At 45.6% G+C, this 12,445-nt stretch overlaps 1 protein-coding gene across 10 annotated transcripts in view; it reads left to right on the plus strand.

The window, feature by feature from the left end:
- Positions 1-12,445, plus strand: part of LOC110491220 (uncharacterized) — a 94,232-nt gene that overhangs the window by 54,013 nt on the left and 27,774 nt on the right. For 5 of the 10 annotated variants that reach the window (XM_036945897.2, XM_090201686.1, XM_090201687.1 and 2 more), the window contains one exon: positions 1,016-1,996. The exons of 2 other annotated variants lie outside the window; for them this stretch is intronic. In XM_036945897.2, coding sequence (XP_036801792.2) covers positions 1,016-1,996 — 981 coding nt within the window. Of the gene's footprint in view, positions 1-1,015; positions 1,997-2,997; positions 3,091-12,445 lie in introns of all 10 variants that reach the window. 3 more of the 10 variants (XM_036945893.2, XM_036945894.2, XM_036945898.2) reach the window with 1 other exon arrangement.

Consider the following 12,445-nt stretch of genomic DNA (forward strand, 5'->3'; position numbering starts at 1 on the left):
TGTTGTCTGTGCCCAATAATGTTTGTACCATGTTTTGTGCTGCTACCATGTTGTGCTGCTGGCATGTTGTGTTGCTACCAAAAGGTTGTCATGTGGTGTTGCTACCATGCTGTGTTGTGATGTGCTGCTGCCATGATATGTTGTTGTCTTAGGTCTCTATTTGTGTAGTGGTGAGTTAGGAACTCATCCCACCTGGTTGTCTAGGTCTTAATTGATGAGTTTGGAACTCCTCTCGCCTGGTTGTCTAGGTCTTAATTGATGAGTTTAGAACTCCTCTCACCTGGTTGTCTAGGTCTTAATTGGTGCGTTTAGAACTCCTCTCACCTGGTTGGCTGTGGCTTAATTGATGAATTAGAAGCTCCTCGCACCTGGCTGTCTAGGTTTTAATTGATGAGTTTGGAACTCCTCTCACCTGGTTGTCTAGGTCTTAATTGATGAATTAGAAGCTCCTCGCACCTGGCTGTCTAGGTCTTAATTGATGAGTTTGGAACTCCTCTCACCTGGTTGTCTAGGTCTTAATTGATGAGTTTGGAACTCCTCTCACCTGGTTGTCTAGGTCTTAATTTATGAATTAGAAACTCCTTGCACCTGGTTGTCTAGGTCTTAATTGATGAGTTTAGAACTCCTCTCACCTGGTTGTCTAGGTCTTAATTGATGAGTTTAGAACTCCTCTCACCTGGTTGTCTAGGTCTTAATTGATGAGTTTAGAACTCCTCTCACCTGGTTGTCTAGGTCTTAATTGGTGCGTTTAGAACTCCTCTCACCTGGTTGGCTATGGCTTAATTGGTCACTAATTTAAAGAAAATAACTTTTTCAGCCCTGGTCTAAACGTTAGTCAGTTGACTTGTTGACTGGTTGACTGGTTGACTGACTGATTGGTTGACTGGTTGACTGATTTATTGGTTGACTGACTAATTGGTTGACTGACTGATTGGTTGACTGGTTGACTGAATGATTGGTTGACTGATTGACTGGTTGACTGATTCATTGATTGAATGATTGATCATTCCTCTAGATCCATGAGCGTCTGGAGGAGTTGAGGTCCATGCTGGGATGGATGCTGGTCCACTGGAGAAACCAGAAACACCAGAGGAGTCAACGCAGGAATAACGAGACTGAACCTAATGAAGATCTTATCGACTCTGAGCCCCCAACAGAGCAGACTTCTGGAGATAATATCTACTCAAAGACCACAGTAGAGTCCACTAGAGACAACATCTACTCAGAGACCACAGTAGAGTCCACTAGAGACAACATCTACTCAGAGACCACAGTAGAGTCCACTAGAGACAACATCTACTCAGAGACCACAGTAGAGTCCACTAGAGACAACATCTACTCAGAGACCACAGTAGAGTCCACTAGAGACAACATATACTCAGAGACCACAGGAGCAGATATCTACACAGATGATACAGCCTGCTCCACCCACAGTACCCCTGCTCAGCCAGAGACCCACAGTACCCCTGCTCAGCCAGAGACCCACTTTACCCCTGAACTGAGTGTCTTTGAGGACAGACTGAGGAAAATAGACACTCTGTACTGTCCCGCAACAGAACAGCAAAGTTGGAAGGACCAAGAGGATGGCTATCAGGTGATGAACAGCAACACAGGGCCTCTAAGGGGCCTCACCTCTCCCCCAGAGACCCACCAATCCCCCTGCCTGGTCTTAAAAGAGCCCAGCAGCCCAGCCCTCTGCCTGGGGGGCACCATGAGCCTAGGGGGCACCTCAGTCAACAGCAGCCCTAAGGTTAGAATGGGGGGGCAGGGGGTTAGCTTGGTGGGCCAGGGGGTTCGCCTGGGGAACCAGGGGGGAATGGTCTACCTAGGGGGCACCGTCAAGAACAGCCCTACCCTCAGCCTTGGAGGCAGTGTGGACCTGGGGGGTACTGTCAATCTCATCCTCAGCTTGGGGAACCAAGGAGACAGTCATGTGGAGGTGATGGAGGCTAATCCTAGGGTGGGTGAGGAGGAGAGCACAGAGCCTGTCCACAGGGTAAGAACCACAGACCTCCTCTCATATATATCTACCTGACTGTCCTGACCACTCTGTACCTACCTGACTGGACTGACCACTCTGTACCTACCTGACTGGACTGACACATCTATACCTACCTGACTGTCCTGAACACTCTGTACCTACCTGACTGTCCTGAACACTCTGTACCTACCTGACTGGACTGTCCACTCTGTACCTACCTGACTGTCCTGACCACTCTGTACCTACCTGACTGAACTGACCACTCTATACCTACCTGACTGGACTGACCACTCTGTACCTACCTGACTGGACTGACACCTCTGTACCTACCTGACTGGACTGTCCATTGTCCTGAAACACTATTTCAACCCTCTGTATTTGTTTCTCCTATAGAATCATAGCACTGGGTGTCCACTTCCACACGCCCTTCTCAGCTGTTTCCAGCTATCCTTTCTTGCCTTAATTACCATACTTTCTCTTTTCTACCTCTCCCTCTATCTCTTTCTTTCTCTCTCCCTCTCGCTCTCACTGTCTCTACCTCTGCCTCTCCCTCTCCCTCTCTTTTTCTCCCCGTCTATCTTTCTCTCTCTCTCTCTATTCCTATTTCTCTATCCCTCTCTCACTCTCTACCTCTACTTTTCCCTTTCTCTCTCTCAACCTCGCTCTCTCTCTACCCCTCTATCTCTCTACTTCTCTCTCACTCTCTACTCCTCTATCTCTATCTTTCTCTCAACCTCGGTCTCTCTCTACCCCTCTCACTCTCTACCCCTCTCTCTCTCTCTCTCTCTCTCTTTCCCTCTCTCTTCCCCTACCCCTCTACTCTCACTCTCTCTACCCCTCTCTCTTTACCCCTCTCTCTCTCTACCCCTCTTTTTCTCTCGCTATCTCTCTCTTTCTACACCTCTAACTATATATCTCTCTCTTTCTTTCTCTCTCTCTCTCTCTCTCTCTCTCTCTCTCACTCTCTCTCTCTCTACCCTTCTCTCCATATCTCTCTCTACCCCTCTCTCTCTCAGCCACCTAAAACCTTTTGGAGGTGCTGCCAGGGTCTGTGGGAAAATACTCTGGGTAGTTTAAAGAGAAAGATTTATCGCCAGAGTGCAGAACAGGTAAATGGGTTAGTGTGAGCTGAAGCAGCATGCCAAGTCCCTACTACAGTATGTCTCTACTACAGTATGTCTCTACTACAGTATGTCTCTACTACAGTGAGTCTCTACTACAGTGTGTCTCTACTACAGTGTGTCTCTACAACAGTGTGTCTCTACTACAGTATGTCTATACTACAGTGAGTCTCTACTACAGTATGTCTCTACTACAGTGTGTCTCTACTACAGTATGTCTCTAATACAGTGAGTCTCTACTACAGTATGTCTCTACTACAGTGTGTCTCTACTAGAGTGTGTCTCTACTACAGTATGTCTCTACTACAGTGTGTCTCTACTACAGTATGTCTCTACTACAGTGAGTCTCTACTACAGTGAGTCTCTACTACAGTGTGTCTCTACTACAGTATGTCTCTACTACAGTGAGTCTCTACTACAGTATATCTCTACTACAGTATGTCTCTACTACAGTGAGTCTCTACTACAGTGAGTTTCTACTACAGTGAGTCTTTACTACAGTATGTCTCTACTACAGTGAGTCTCTACTACAGTGTGTCTCTACTACAGTGTGTCTCTACTACAGTGTGTCTCTACTACAGTGAGGCTCTACTACAGTGTGTCTCTACTACAGTGTGTCTCTACTACAGTGAGTCTCTACTACAGTGAGTCTCTACTACAGTGTGTCTCTACTACAGTATGTCTCTACTACAGTGAGTCTCTACTACAGTGAGTCTCTACTACAGTGTGTCTCTACTACAGTATGTCTCTACTACAGTGAGTCTCTACTACAGTGAGTCTCTACTACAGTATGTCTCTACTACAGTATGTCTCTACTACAGTGTGTCTCTACTACAGTATGTCTCTACTACAGTGAGTCTCTACTACAGTGTGTCTCTACTACAGTGAGTCTCTACTACACTGTGTCTCTACTACAGTATGTCTCTACTACAGTGTGTCTCTACTACAGTGAGTCTCTACTACCATATGTCTCTACTACAGTGTGTCTCTACTACAGTGAGTCTCTACTACAGTGTGTGCGTGTGCAGATAAATACAGTGAGTCTCTACTACCATATGTCTCTACTACAGTATGTCTCTACTACAGTGAGTCTCGACTACAGTATGTCTCTACTACAGTGAGTCTCTACTACAGTATGTCTCTACTACAGTGAGTCTCGACTACAGTATGTCTCTACTACAGTGAGTCTCTACTACAGTATGTCTCTACTACAGTGAGTCTCTACTACAGTGAGTCTCTACTACAGTATGTCTCGACTACAGTATGTCTCTACTACAGTGTGTGCGTGTGCAGATAAATACAGTGAGTCTCTACTACCATATGTCTCTACTACAGTATGTCTCTACTACAGTGAGTGTCGACAACAGTATCTCTTTACTACAGTGAGTCTCTACTACAGTATGTCTCTACTACAGTGAGTCTCGACTACAGTATGTCTCTACTACAGTGAGTCTCTACTACAGTATGTCTCTACTACAGTGAGTCTCTACTACAGTGAGTCTCTACTACAGTGAGTCTCTACTACAGTGAGTCTCTACTACAGTATGTCTCGACTACAGTATGTCTCTACTACAGTGTGTGCGTGTGCAGATAAATACAGTGAGTCTCTACTACCATATGTCTCTACTACAGTATGTCTCTACTACAGTGAGTGTCGACAACAGTATCTCTTTACTACAGTGAGTCTCTACTACAGTATGTCTCTACTACAGTGAGTCTCTACTACAGTATGTCTCTACTACAGTGAGTCTCTACTACAGTATGTCTCTACTACAGTGAGTCTCTACTACAGTGAGTCTCTACTACAGTGAGTCTCTACTACAGTGTGTCTCTACTACAGTACGTCTCGACTACAGTATGTCTCTACTACAGTGTGTGCGTGTGCAGATAAATACAGTGAGTCTCTACTACCATATGTCTCTACTACAGTGAGTCTCTACTACAGTGAGTCTCTACTACAGTATGTCTCTACTACAGTGAGTCTCTACTACAGTGATTCTCTACTACAGTGATTCTCTACTACAGTGAGTCTCTACTACAGTGAGTGTCTACTACAGTGAGTCTCTACTACAGTGTGTGCGTGTGCAGATAATCGGAAGCATGCTCTAAAGTGTGTCACAGCAAGGCACCTGATTGGTTCTGTCATCTTAACTGTGATGATGTCATCTTTCATCTGTAACACATGCTGCTAAATGACCCAGTCTATATCATGTACACTGACTATACATAACATTATGAACACCTGATCTTTCCCTGACATAGACTGACCAGGTGACATCTCCCTTATTGATGTCACCTGTTAAAGATGCACTACGCAGAACGTGCTCCACTGTTTCCTGGTTGCTACAATTCTAATAGTTTGACTAACTTCAGTTTATGTGACAAAACAAGCATGTAGAGTGTAGAAAATCATTATACCCTCTAAACCGCTGTGAAATGTATTTTCCAGAACTGTTACGGTTGTCGTAAGAACAGGACCAAGGTGCAGCGGATCCACATATTTATTTCAAAGTGACATTTTTGAAAAAACAATAAATCAAATAAATTAACAACTTAAAAACTTCTTGGAACTCTAGGGGCAGTATTTTCATTTTTGGAAAAAAAGCGTTCCCGTTTTAAACTGGATATTTTGTCAGGAAAAGATGCTAGAATATGCATATAATTGACAGCTTTCGATAGAAAACACTCTAACATTTCCAAAACTGTAAAGATATTGTCTGTAAGTATAACAGAACTGACGTTCTGTGAGAAAAATCCAATCCGGAAGTGCCCCAGGTTTTGAAAGCTCTGCGTTCCAATGACTCCCTATTTGGCTGTGAATGTGCTATCAACCAGCTTACGCTTTCTACGTATTCCCCAAGGTGTCTACAGCATTGTGACGTAGTTTTACGCATTTCTGTTGAAGAATAGCCGCAGGCGGCCACATTGCGTAAGTGGTCACATGGTGGCTCCGAGAGAGATTCTCGTGTAAAATACAGAGGTAGCCATTACTCCAATCGGTCCTAGAGAAAAAGGAATTGTCCCGACGGATATATTATCAAATAGATATTAGAAAAACAACTTGAGGATTGATTCTAAACAACGTTTGCCATGTTTCTGTCGATATTATGGAGCTAATTTGGAATATTTTTCGGAGTTGTGGTGACCGCAATTTCCGGGAGATTTCTCAGCCAAACGTGAAGAACAAACAGAGCTGTTTCGCCTACAAAAATAATATTTTGGGAAAAAATGAACTTTGGCAGTCTACCTGGGAGTCTCGTGAGTGAAAACATCCGAAGTTCATCAAAGGTAGACGATTTAATTTGATTGCTTTTCTGATTTCCGTGACCAAGTTACCTGCTGCTAGCAAGGCATAATGCTATGCTAGGCTATGATAAACTTACACAAATGCTTGTCTAGCTTTGGCTGTAAAGCATATTTTGAAAATCTGAGATGACAGGGTGATTAACAAAAGGCTAAGCTGTGTCTCAATATATTTCATTTGTGATTTTTATGAATAGGAATATTTTCTAGGGATATTTATGTCCGTTGCATTATGCTAATTAGTTTCAGGCGATGATTACGCTCCCGCATGCGGGTTTGGGAGTCACAAAAGGTCGTGACTAAGTGGTGCACATGCACAAACACAAAATATAATATACCACAAACACAGGTGGGAAAAATAGCTACTTAAATATGATCCTCAATTAGAGACAATGATTACCAGCTGCCTCTAATTGGGAATCATACAAAAACATAACATAGAAAAAAAAACTAGAACACAACATAGAAATATTAAACTAGAATACCCCCTAGTCATGTTACAATAACCAAACGTATTGTATATTCAGCTTGAAGTGTGAAGAAAAAAAAAATAAACTTAAACACGGGAGGGAATAGAAATGTGCCCATAGAACTGATCTACAGCTTCCCGTAGAACTGATCTACAGCTTCCCGTAGAACTGATCTACAGCTTCCCGTAGAACTGATCTACAGCTTCCCGTAGAACTGATCTACAGCTTCCCGTAGAACTGATCTACAGCTTCCCGTAGAACTGATCTACAGCTTCCCGTAGAACTGATCTACAGCTTCTTAGACATGCTTCCAATGAAATTGACATATTTATAACCAATCACTTGGTCGGGTGGAACAAAAGGTTCATATTTCCGCTTTAAATCCACTTTGATCCATGTAGATGAAGGGGAGGAGACAGGTTAAAGAAGGATTTATAGGCCTGGAGACAATTGAGACATGGATTGTGGATGTGTGCGATTCAGAGGGTGAATGGGCAAGACTAAAAATGTAAGTGTCTCTGAACAGGGTTTGGTATGCTGTTTTTTTTTTCACGCTCAACAAATTCCCATATCTTTATCCAAGATGGCGTAGCAGTCAGACGTCTTTTGTCCTTGTCTTGTCGTGTCCCAACATTAAAACACTCTCCTGCAACCCGCCTCACCCAATGAGGTGCGGATCTGTTTTTTTCTAAAGTATTATTCACCTGAAATTCAGAATCCCCCAACAGAAGCTAGCCGGCTCACTAGCTACTAGTCAGCTAACCACTGCTAGAGGTCATCAGCTAACCTTTAGGTCGGAAAGCTCTCGCCAGTTTGTACAACGTGACTCAAACCAGAGCATACCGGACCTATTTCTCTCCATATCCCCGGATTCCTACCGCAAGCCCTGGACATGTTCTCCAGGATCTTCGCAGCAAGCTAGCTGATATCCGAGTACTGGCTAACGTCGGTCCAGGAGCAAGCACCAATTAGCCTGGAGCTAACCCATGCTAGGCCCTTTCTCCCGGCTTGCTAAAAGAGGCCCATCAGCCACTCCTGGGATACAATAATCAGACCCCTTCTACTGCACGGAACCCCACAGATCCTTCACGACTGGACTATGACGTAATCTGCTCGAGGAGGTACTCAACTGGCCTCTCTCTACATCACGATGTCCCCTGAATGCCCATCCACAGCCATTAGCTGCTAGCTGTCTAGAGCTGGACTGTTAGCTGTATTGACCCATCGGCCACTATACCTATTTTGCTCTCTGCTACTCGAAACCCTACTAATCCATCACGACTGGTCTTTCGACGTCAATGCACACGGAGGCTAAAACAGACTTTCCTCCATAGAGACGTCCCTCTAAGGCCCTTCTGCTAGCTTGCTAGCCCTGGCCTTGCTAACTGTCTCAATCGCCATGTCTCCAGTCAGACCAACCACTCACTGGACCCCTATGATCACTTGGCTACGCATGCCTCTCTCTAATATCAATATGCCTCGTCCATTACTGTCCTGGATAGTGATTACTGTCTTATTTCACTGTAGAGCCTCTAGCCCTGCTCAATATGCCTTAACCAACCATGTTGTTCCACCTCCCACATATGTGACGACATCACCTGGTTTAAACGTCTCTAGAGACTATATCTCTCTCTTCATTACTCAATGCCTAGGTTTACCTCCAATGTACTTACATTCTACCATACCCCTGTCTGTACATGATGTCTCTCACACCCAGAAACCTGCTCCTTTTACTCTCTGCTCTGAAAGCACTAAACGACCAGTCCTGATAGCCTTTAGCCGTACCCTCATCCTACTCCTCCTCTGTTCCTCTGGTGATGTAGAGGTTAATCCAGGCCCTGCAGAGCCCAGCATCACTCCCATTCCCCAGGCGCTCTCATTTGTTGGCTTCTGTAAATGTAAAAGCCTTGGTTTCATGCATGTTAACATCAGAAGCCTACTCCCTAAGTTTGTTTTACTCACTGCTTTAGCACACTCTGCCAACCCGGATGTCCTAGCTGTGTCTGAATCCTGGCTTAGGAAGTCCACCAAAAATCCTGAAATTTCCATCCCTAACAATAAAATGTCCAGACAAGATAGAACTGCCAAAGTGGGCGGAGTTGAAATCTACTGCAGAGATAGCCTGCAGAGTTCTGTCTTACTATCCAGGTCTGTACCCAAACAATTCAAACTTCTACTTTTAAAAATCCATCTTTCGAGAAACAAGTCTCTCACTGTTGCTGCTTGCTATAGACCACCCTCTGCCCCCAGCTGTGCCCTGGACACCATATGTGAATTGATTGTCCCACGTCTATCTTCAGAGCTCGTGCTACTAGGTGACCTAAACTGGGACATAATTAACATCCCAGCCATCCTACAAACTAAGCTTGATGCCCTCAATCTCACACAAATTATCAATGAACCTACCAGGTAAAACCCCAAATCAGTAAACCCTCATAGATGTCATCCTAACTAACTCACCCTCCAAATACACCTCTGCTGGTTTCAACCAGGATCTCAGCGATTACTGTCTCATTGTCTGCATCCGTAATGGGTCTGCGGTCAAACGACCACCCCTCATCACTGTCAAACGCTCCCTGAAACACTTCTGCGAGCAGGCCTTTCTAATCGACCTGGCCCGGGTATCCTGGAAAGATATTGACCTCATCCCGTCAGTAGATGATGCCTGGCTATTCTTTAAAAGTGCCTTCCTCACCATCTTAAATAAGCATGCCCCATTCAAAAAATGTAGAACGAGGAACAGATATAGCCCTTGGTTCTCTCCAGACCTGACTGACATTGACCAGCACAAAAACATCCTGTGGCGTCCTGTGTTAGCATCGAATAGCCCCCGTGATATGCAACTTTTCAGGGAAGTTAGGAACAAATATACACAGGCAGTTAGGAAAGCTAAGGCTAGCTTTTTCAGACAGAAATTTGCATCCTGTAGCACAAACTACAAAAAGTTCTGGGACACAGAAAAATCCATGGAGAATAAGAAAACCTCCTTCCAGCTGCCCACTGCACTGAGGCTAGGAAACACTGACACGACCGATAAATTCACTATAATTGAGAATTTCAATAAGCATTTTTCTACGGCTGGCCATGCTTTCCACCTGGCTACCCTGACCCTGCTCAACAGCCCCACAGCAACTCGCCCAAACCTCCCCCATTTCTCCTTCATCCAAATCCAGATAGCTGATGTTCCGAAAGAACAAAAACCTGCAAAACCTGGACCCCTACAAATCAGCCGGGCTAGACAATCTGGACCCTCACTTTCTAAAATGATCTGCCAACATTGTTGCAACCCCTATTACTAGCCTGTTCAACCTCTCTTCCGTGTCGTCTGAGATTCCCAAAGATTCTTCTTCTTCAAAGGGGGAGACACTCTAGACCCAAACTGCTACAGACCTATATCTATCCTACCCTGCCTTTCTAAGGTCTTCGAAAGCCAAGTTAACACACAGATCACCGACCATTTCGAATCACACCGTACCTTCTCCGAGTTCAGTATGTCAAATCGGAGGGCCTGTTGTCCGGACCTCTGGCAGTCTCTATGGGGGTGCCACAGGATTCAATTCTCGGGCCGACTCTTTTCTCTGTATACATCAATGATGTCGCTCTTGCTGCTGGTGATTCTCTGATCCACCTCTACGCAGACGACACCAGTCTGTATACATCTGGCCCTTCTTTGGACACTGTGTTAACAAACCTCCAATAGAGCTTCAATGCCAAACAACACTCTTTCCGTGGCCTCCAACTGCTTTTAAAGGCTAGTAAAACTAAATGCATGCTCTTCAACCGACTGTCCACACCTGCCCGCCCATCCAGCATCACTACTCTGGACGGCTCTGACTTAGAATATGTGGACAATTACAAATACCTAGGTGTCTGGCTAGACTGTAAACTCTCCTTCTAGACTCACATTAAGTTATTAAATAAAGGTGATCTGGCCTACCTGGTTAAATAAAGGTGATCTGGCCTACCTGGCTAAATAAAGGTGATCTGGCCTACCTGGCTAAATAAAGGTGATCTGGCCTACCTGGCTAAATAAAGGTGAAATAAAAAACAAGTAAAAAATGTGTATCATCACAATATTAGGAAGGTGTTCCTAATGTTTGGTATACTGAGTGTATATTCCCTATATAGTGCACTACTTTAACCAGGGTAGGGAATAGGGTGCCATTAGGGACGCATTATCTGTTAGCAGAGGAATGCTGCATGAGGCTATCTGCCCTGATAACCATTTGCACTAACAATCTCACAATATGAAACATAACTGTCCAATACTGTCCCCTTTCTAACCCTGTCTCTTCTCCTCTCCCTCTCTATCCCTGTTTCTTCTCCTCTCCCTCTCTAACCCTGTCTCCTCTCCTCTCCCTCTCTAACCCTGTCTCCTCTCCTCTCCCTCTCTATCCATGTCTCTTCTCCTCTCCCTCTCTATCCCTGTCTCCTCTCCCTCTCTATCCCTGTCTCCTCTCCCTCTCTATCCCTGTCTCTTCTCCTCTCCCTCTCTAACCCTGTCTCCTCTCCTCTCCCTCTCTAACCCTGTCTCCTCTCCTCTCCCTCTCTATCCATGTCTCTTCTCCTCTCCCTCTCTATCCCTGTCTCCTCTCCCTCTCTATCCCTGTCTCCTCTCCCTCGCTTACCCTGTCTCCTCTCCTCTCCCTCTCTATCCATGTCTCTTCTCCTCTCCCTCTCTATCCCTGTCTCCTCTCCCTCTCTATCCCTGTCTCCTCTCCCTCGCTAACCCTGTCTCCTCTCCTCTCCCTCTCTAACCCTGTCTCCTCTCCTCTCCCTCTCTAACCCTGTCTCTTCTCCTCTCCCTCTCTATCCCTGTCTCCTTTCCTCTCCCTCTCTATCCCTGTCTCCTCTCCCTCTCTATCCCTGTCTCCTCTCCTTCTCTATCCCCGTCTCCTCTCCTCTCGTTCTCTATCCCTGTCTCCTCTCCCTCTCTAGCCCTGTCTCCTCTCCCTCACTAACCCTGTTTCTTCTCCTCTCCTCTCCCTCTCTAACCCTGTCTCCTCTCCTCTCGTTCTCTATCCCTGTCTCCTCTCCTCTCCCTCTCTATCCCTGTCTCCTCTCCCTCTCTATCTCTGTCTCCTCTCCTCTCCCTCTCTTACCCTGTCTCTTCTCCTCTCCCTTTCTAACCCTGTCTCCTCTCCTCTCCCTCTCTATCCATGTCTCTTCTCCTCTCCCTCTCTATCCCTGTCTCCTCTCCCTCTCTATCCCTGTCTCCTCTCCCTCTCTATCCCTGTCTCCTCTCCTCTCCCTCTCTAACCCTGTCTCCTCTCCTCTCGTTCTCTATCCCTGTCTCCTCTCCTCTCCCTCTCTATCCCTGTCTCCTCTCCCTCTCTATCTCTGTCTCCTCTCCTCTCCCTCTCTTACCCTGTCTCTTCTCCTCTCCCTTTCTAACCCTGTCTCCTCTCCTCTCCCTCTCTATCCCTGTCTCTTCTCCTCGCCCTCTCTATCCCTGTCTCCTCTCCCTCTCTATCCCTGTATCCTCTCCTCTCCCTCTCTATCCCTGTCTCCTCTCCCTCTCTATCCCTGTCGACTCTCCTTCTCTATCTCTGGCTCCTCTAATCTCCCTC

Source organism: Oncorhynchus mykiss, chromosome 16 (genome assembly GCF_057628025.1).
Source record: "Oncorhynchus mykiss isolate SJ-2025 chromosome 16, ASM5762802v1, whole genome shotgun sequence".
Lineage (NCBI taxonomy): Eukaryota > Metazoa > Chordata > Actinopteri > Salmoniformes > Salmonidae > Oncorhynchus > Oncorhynchus mykiss.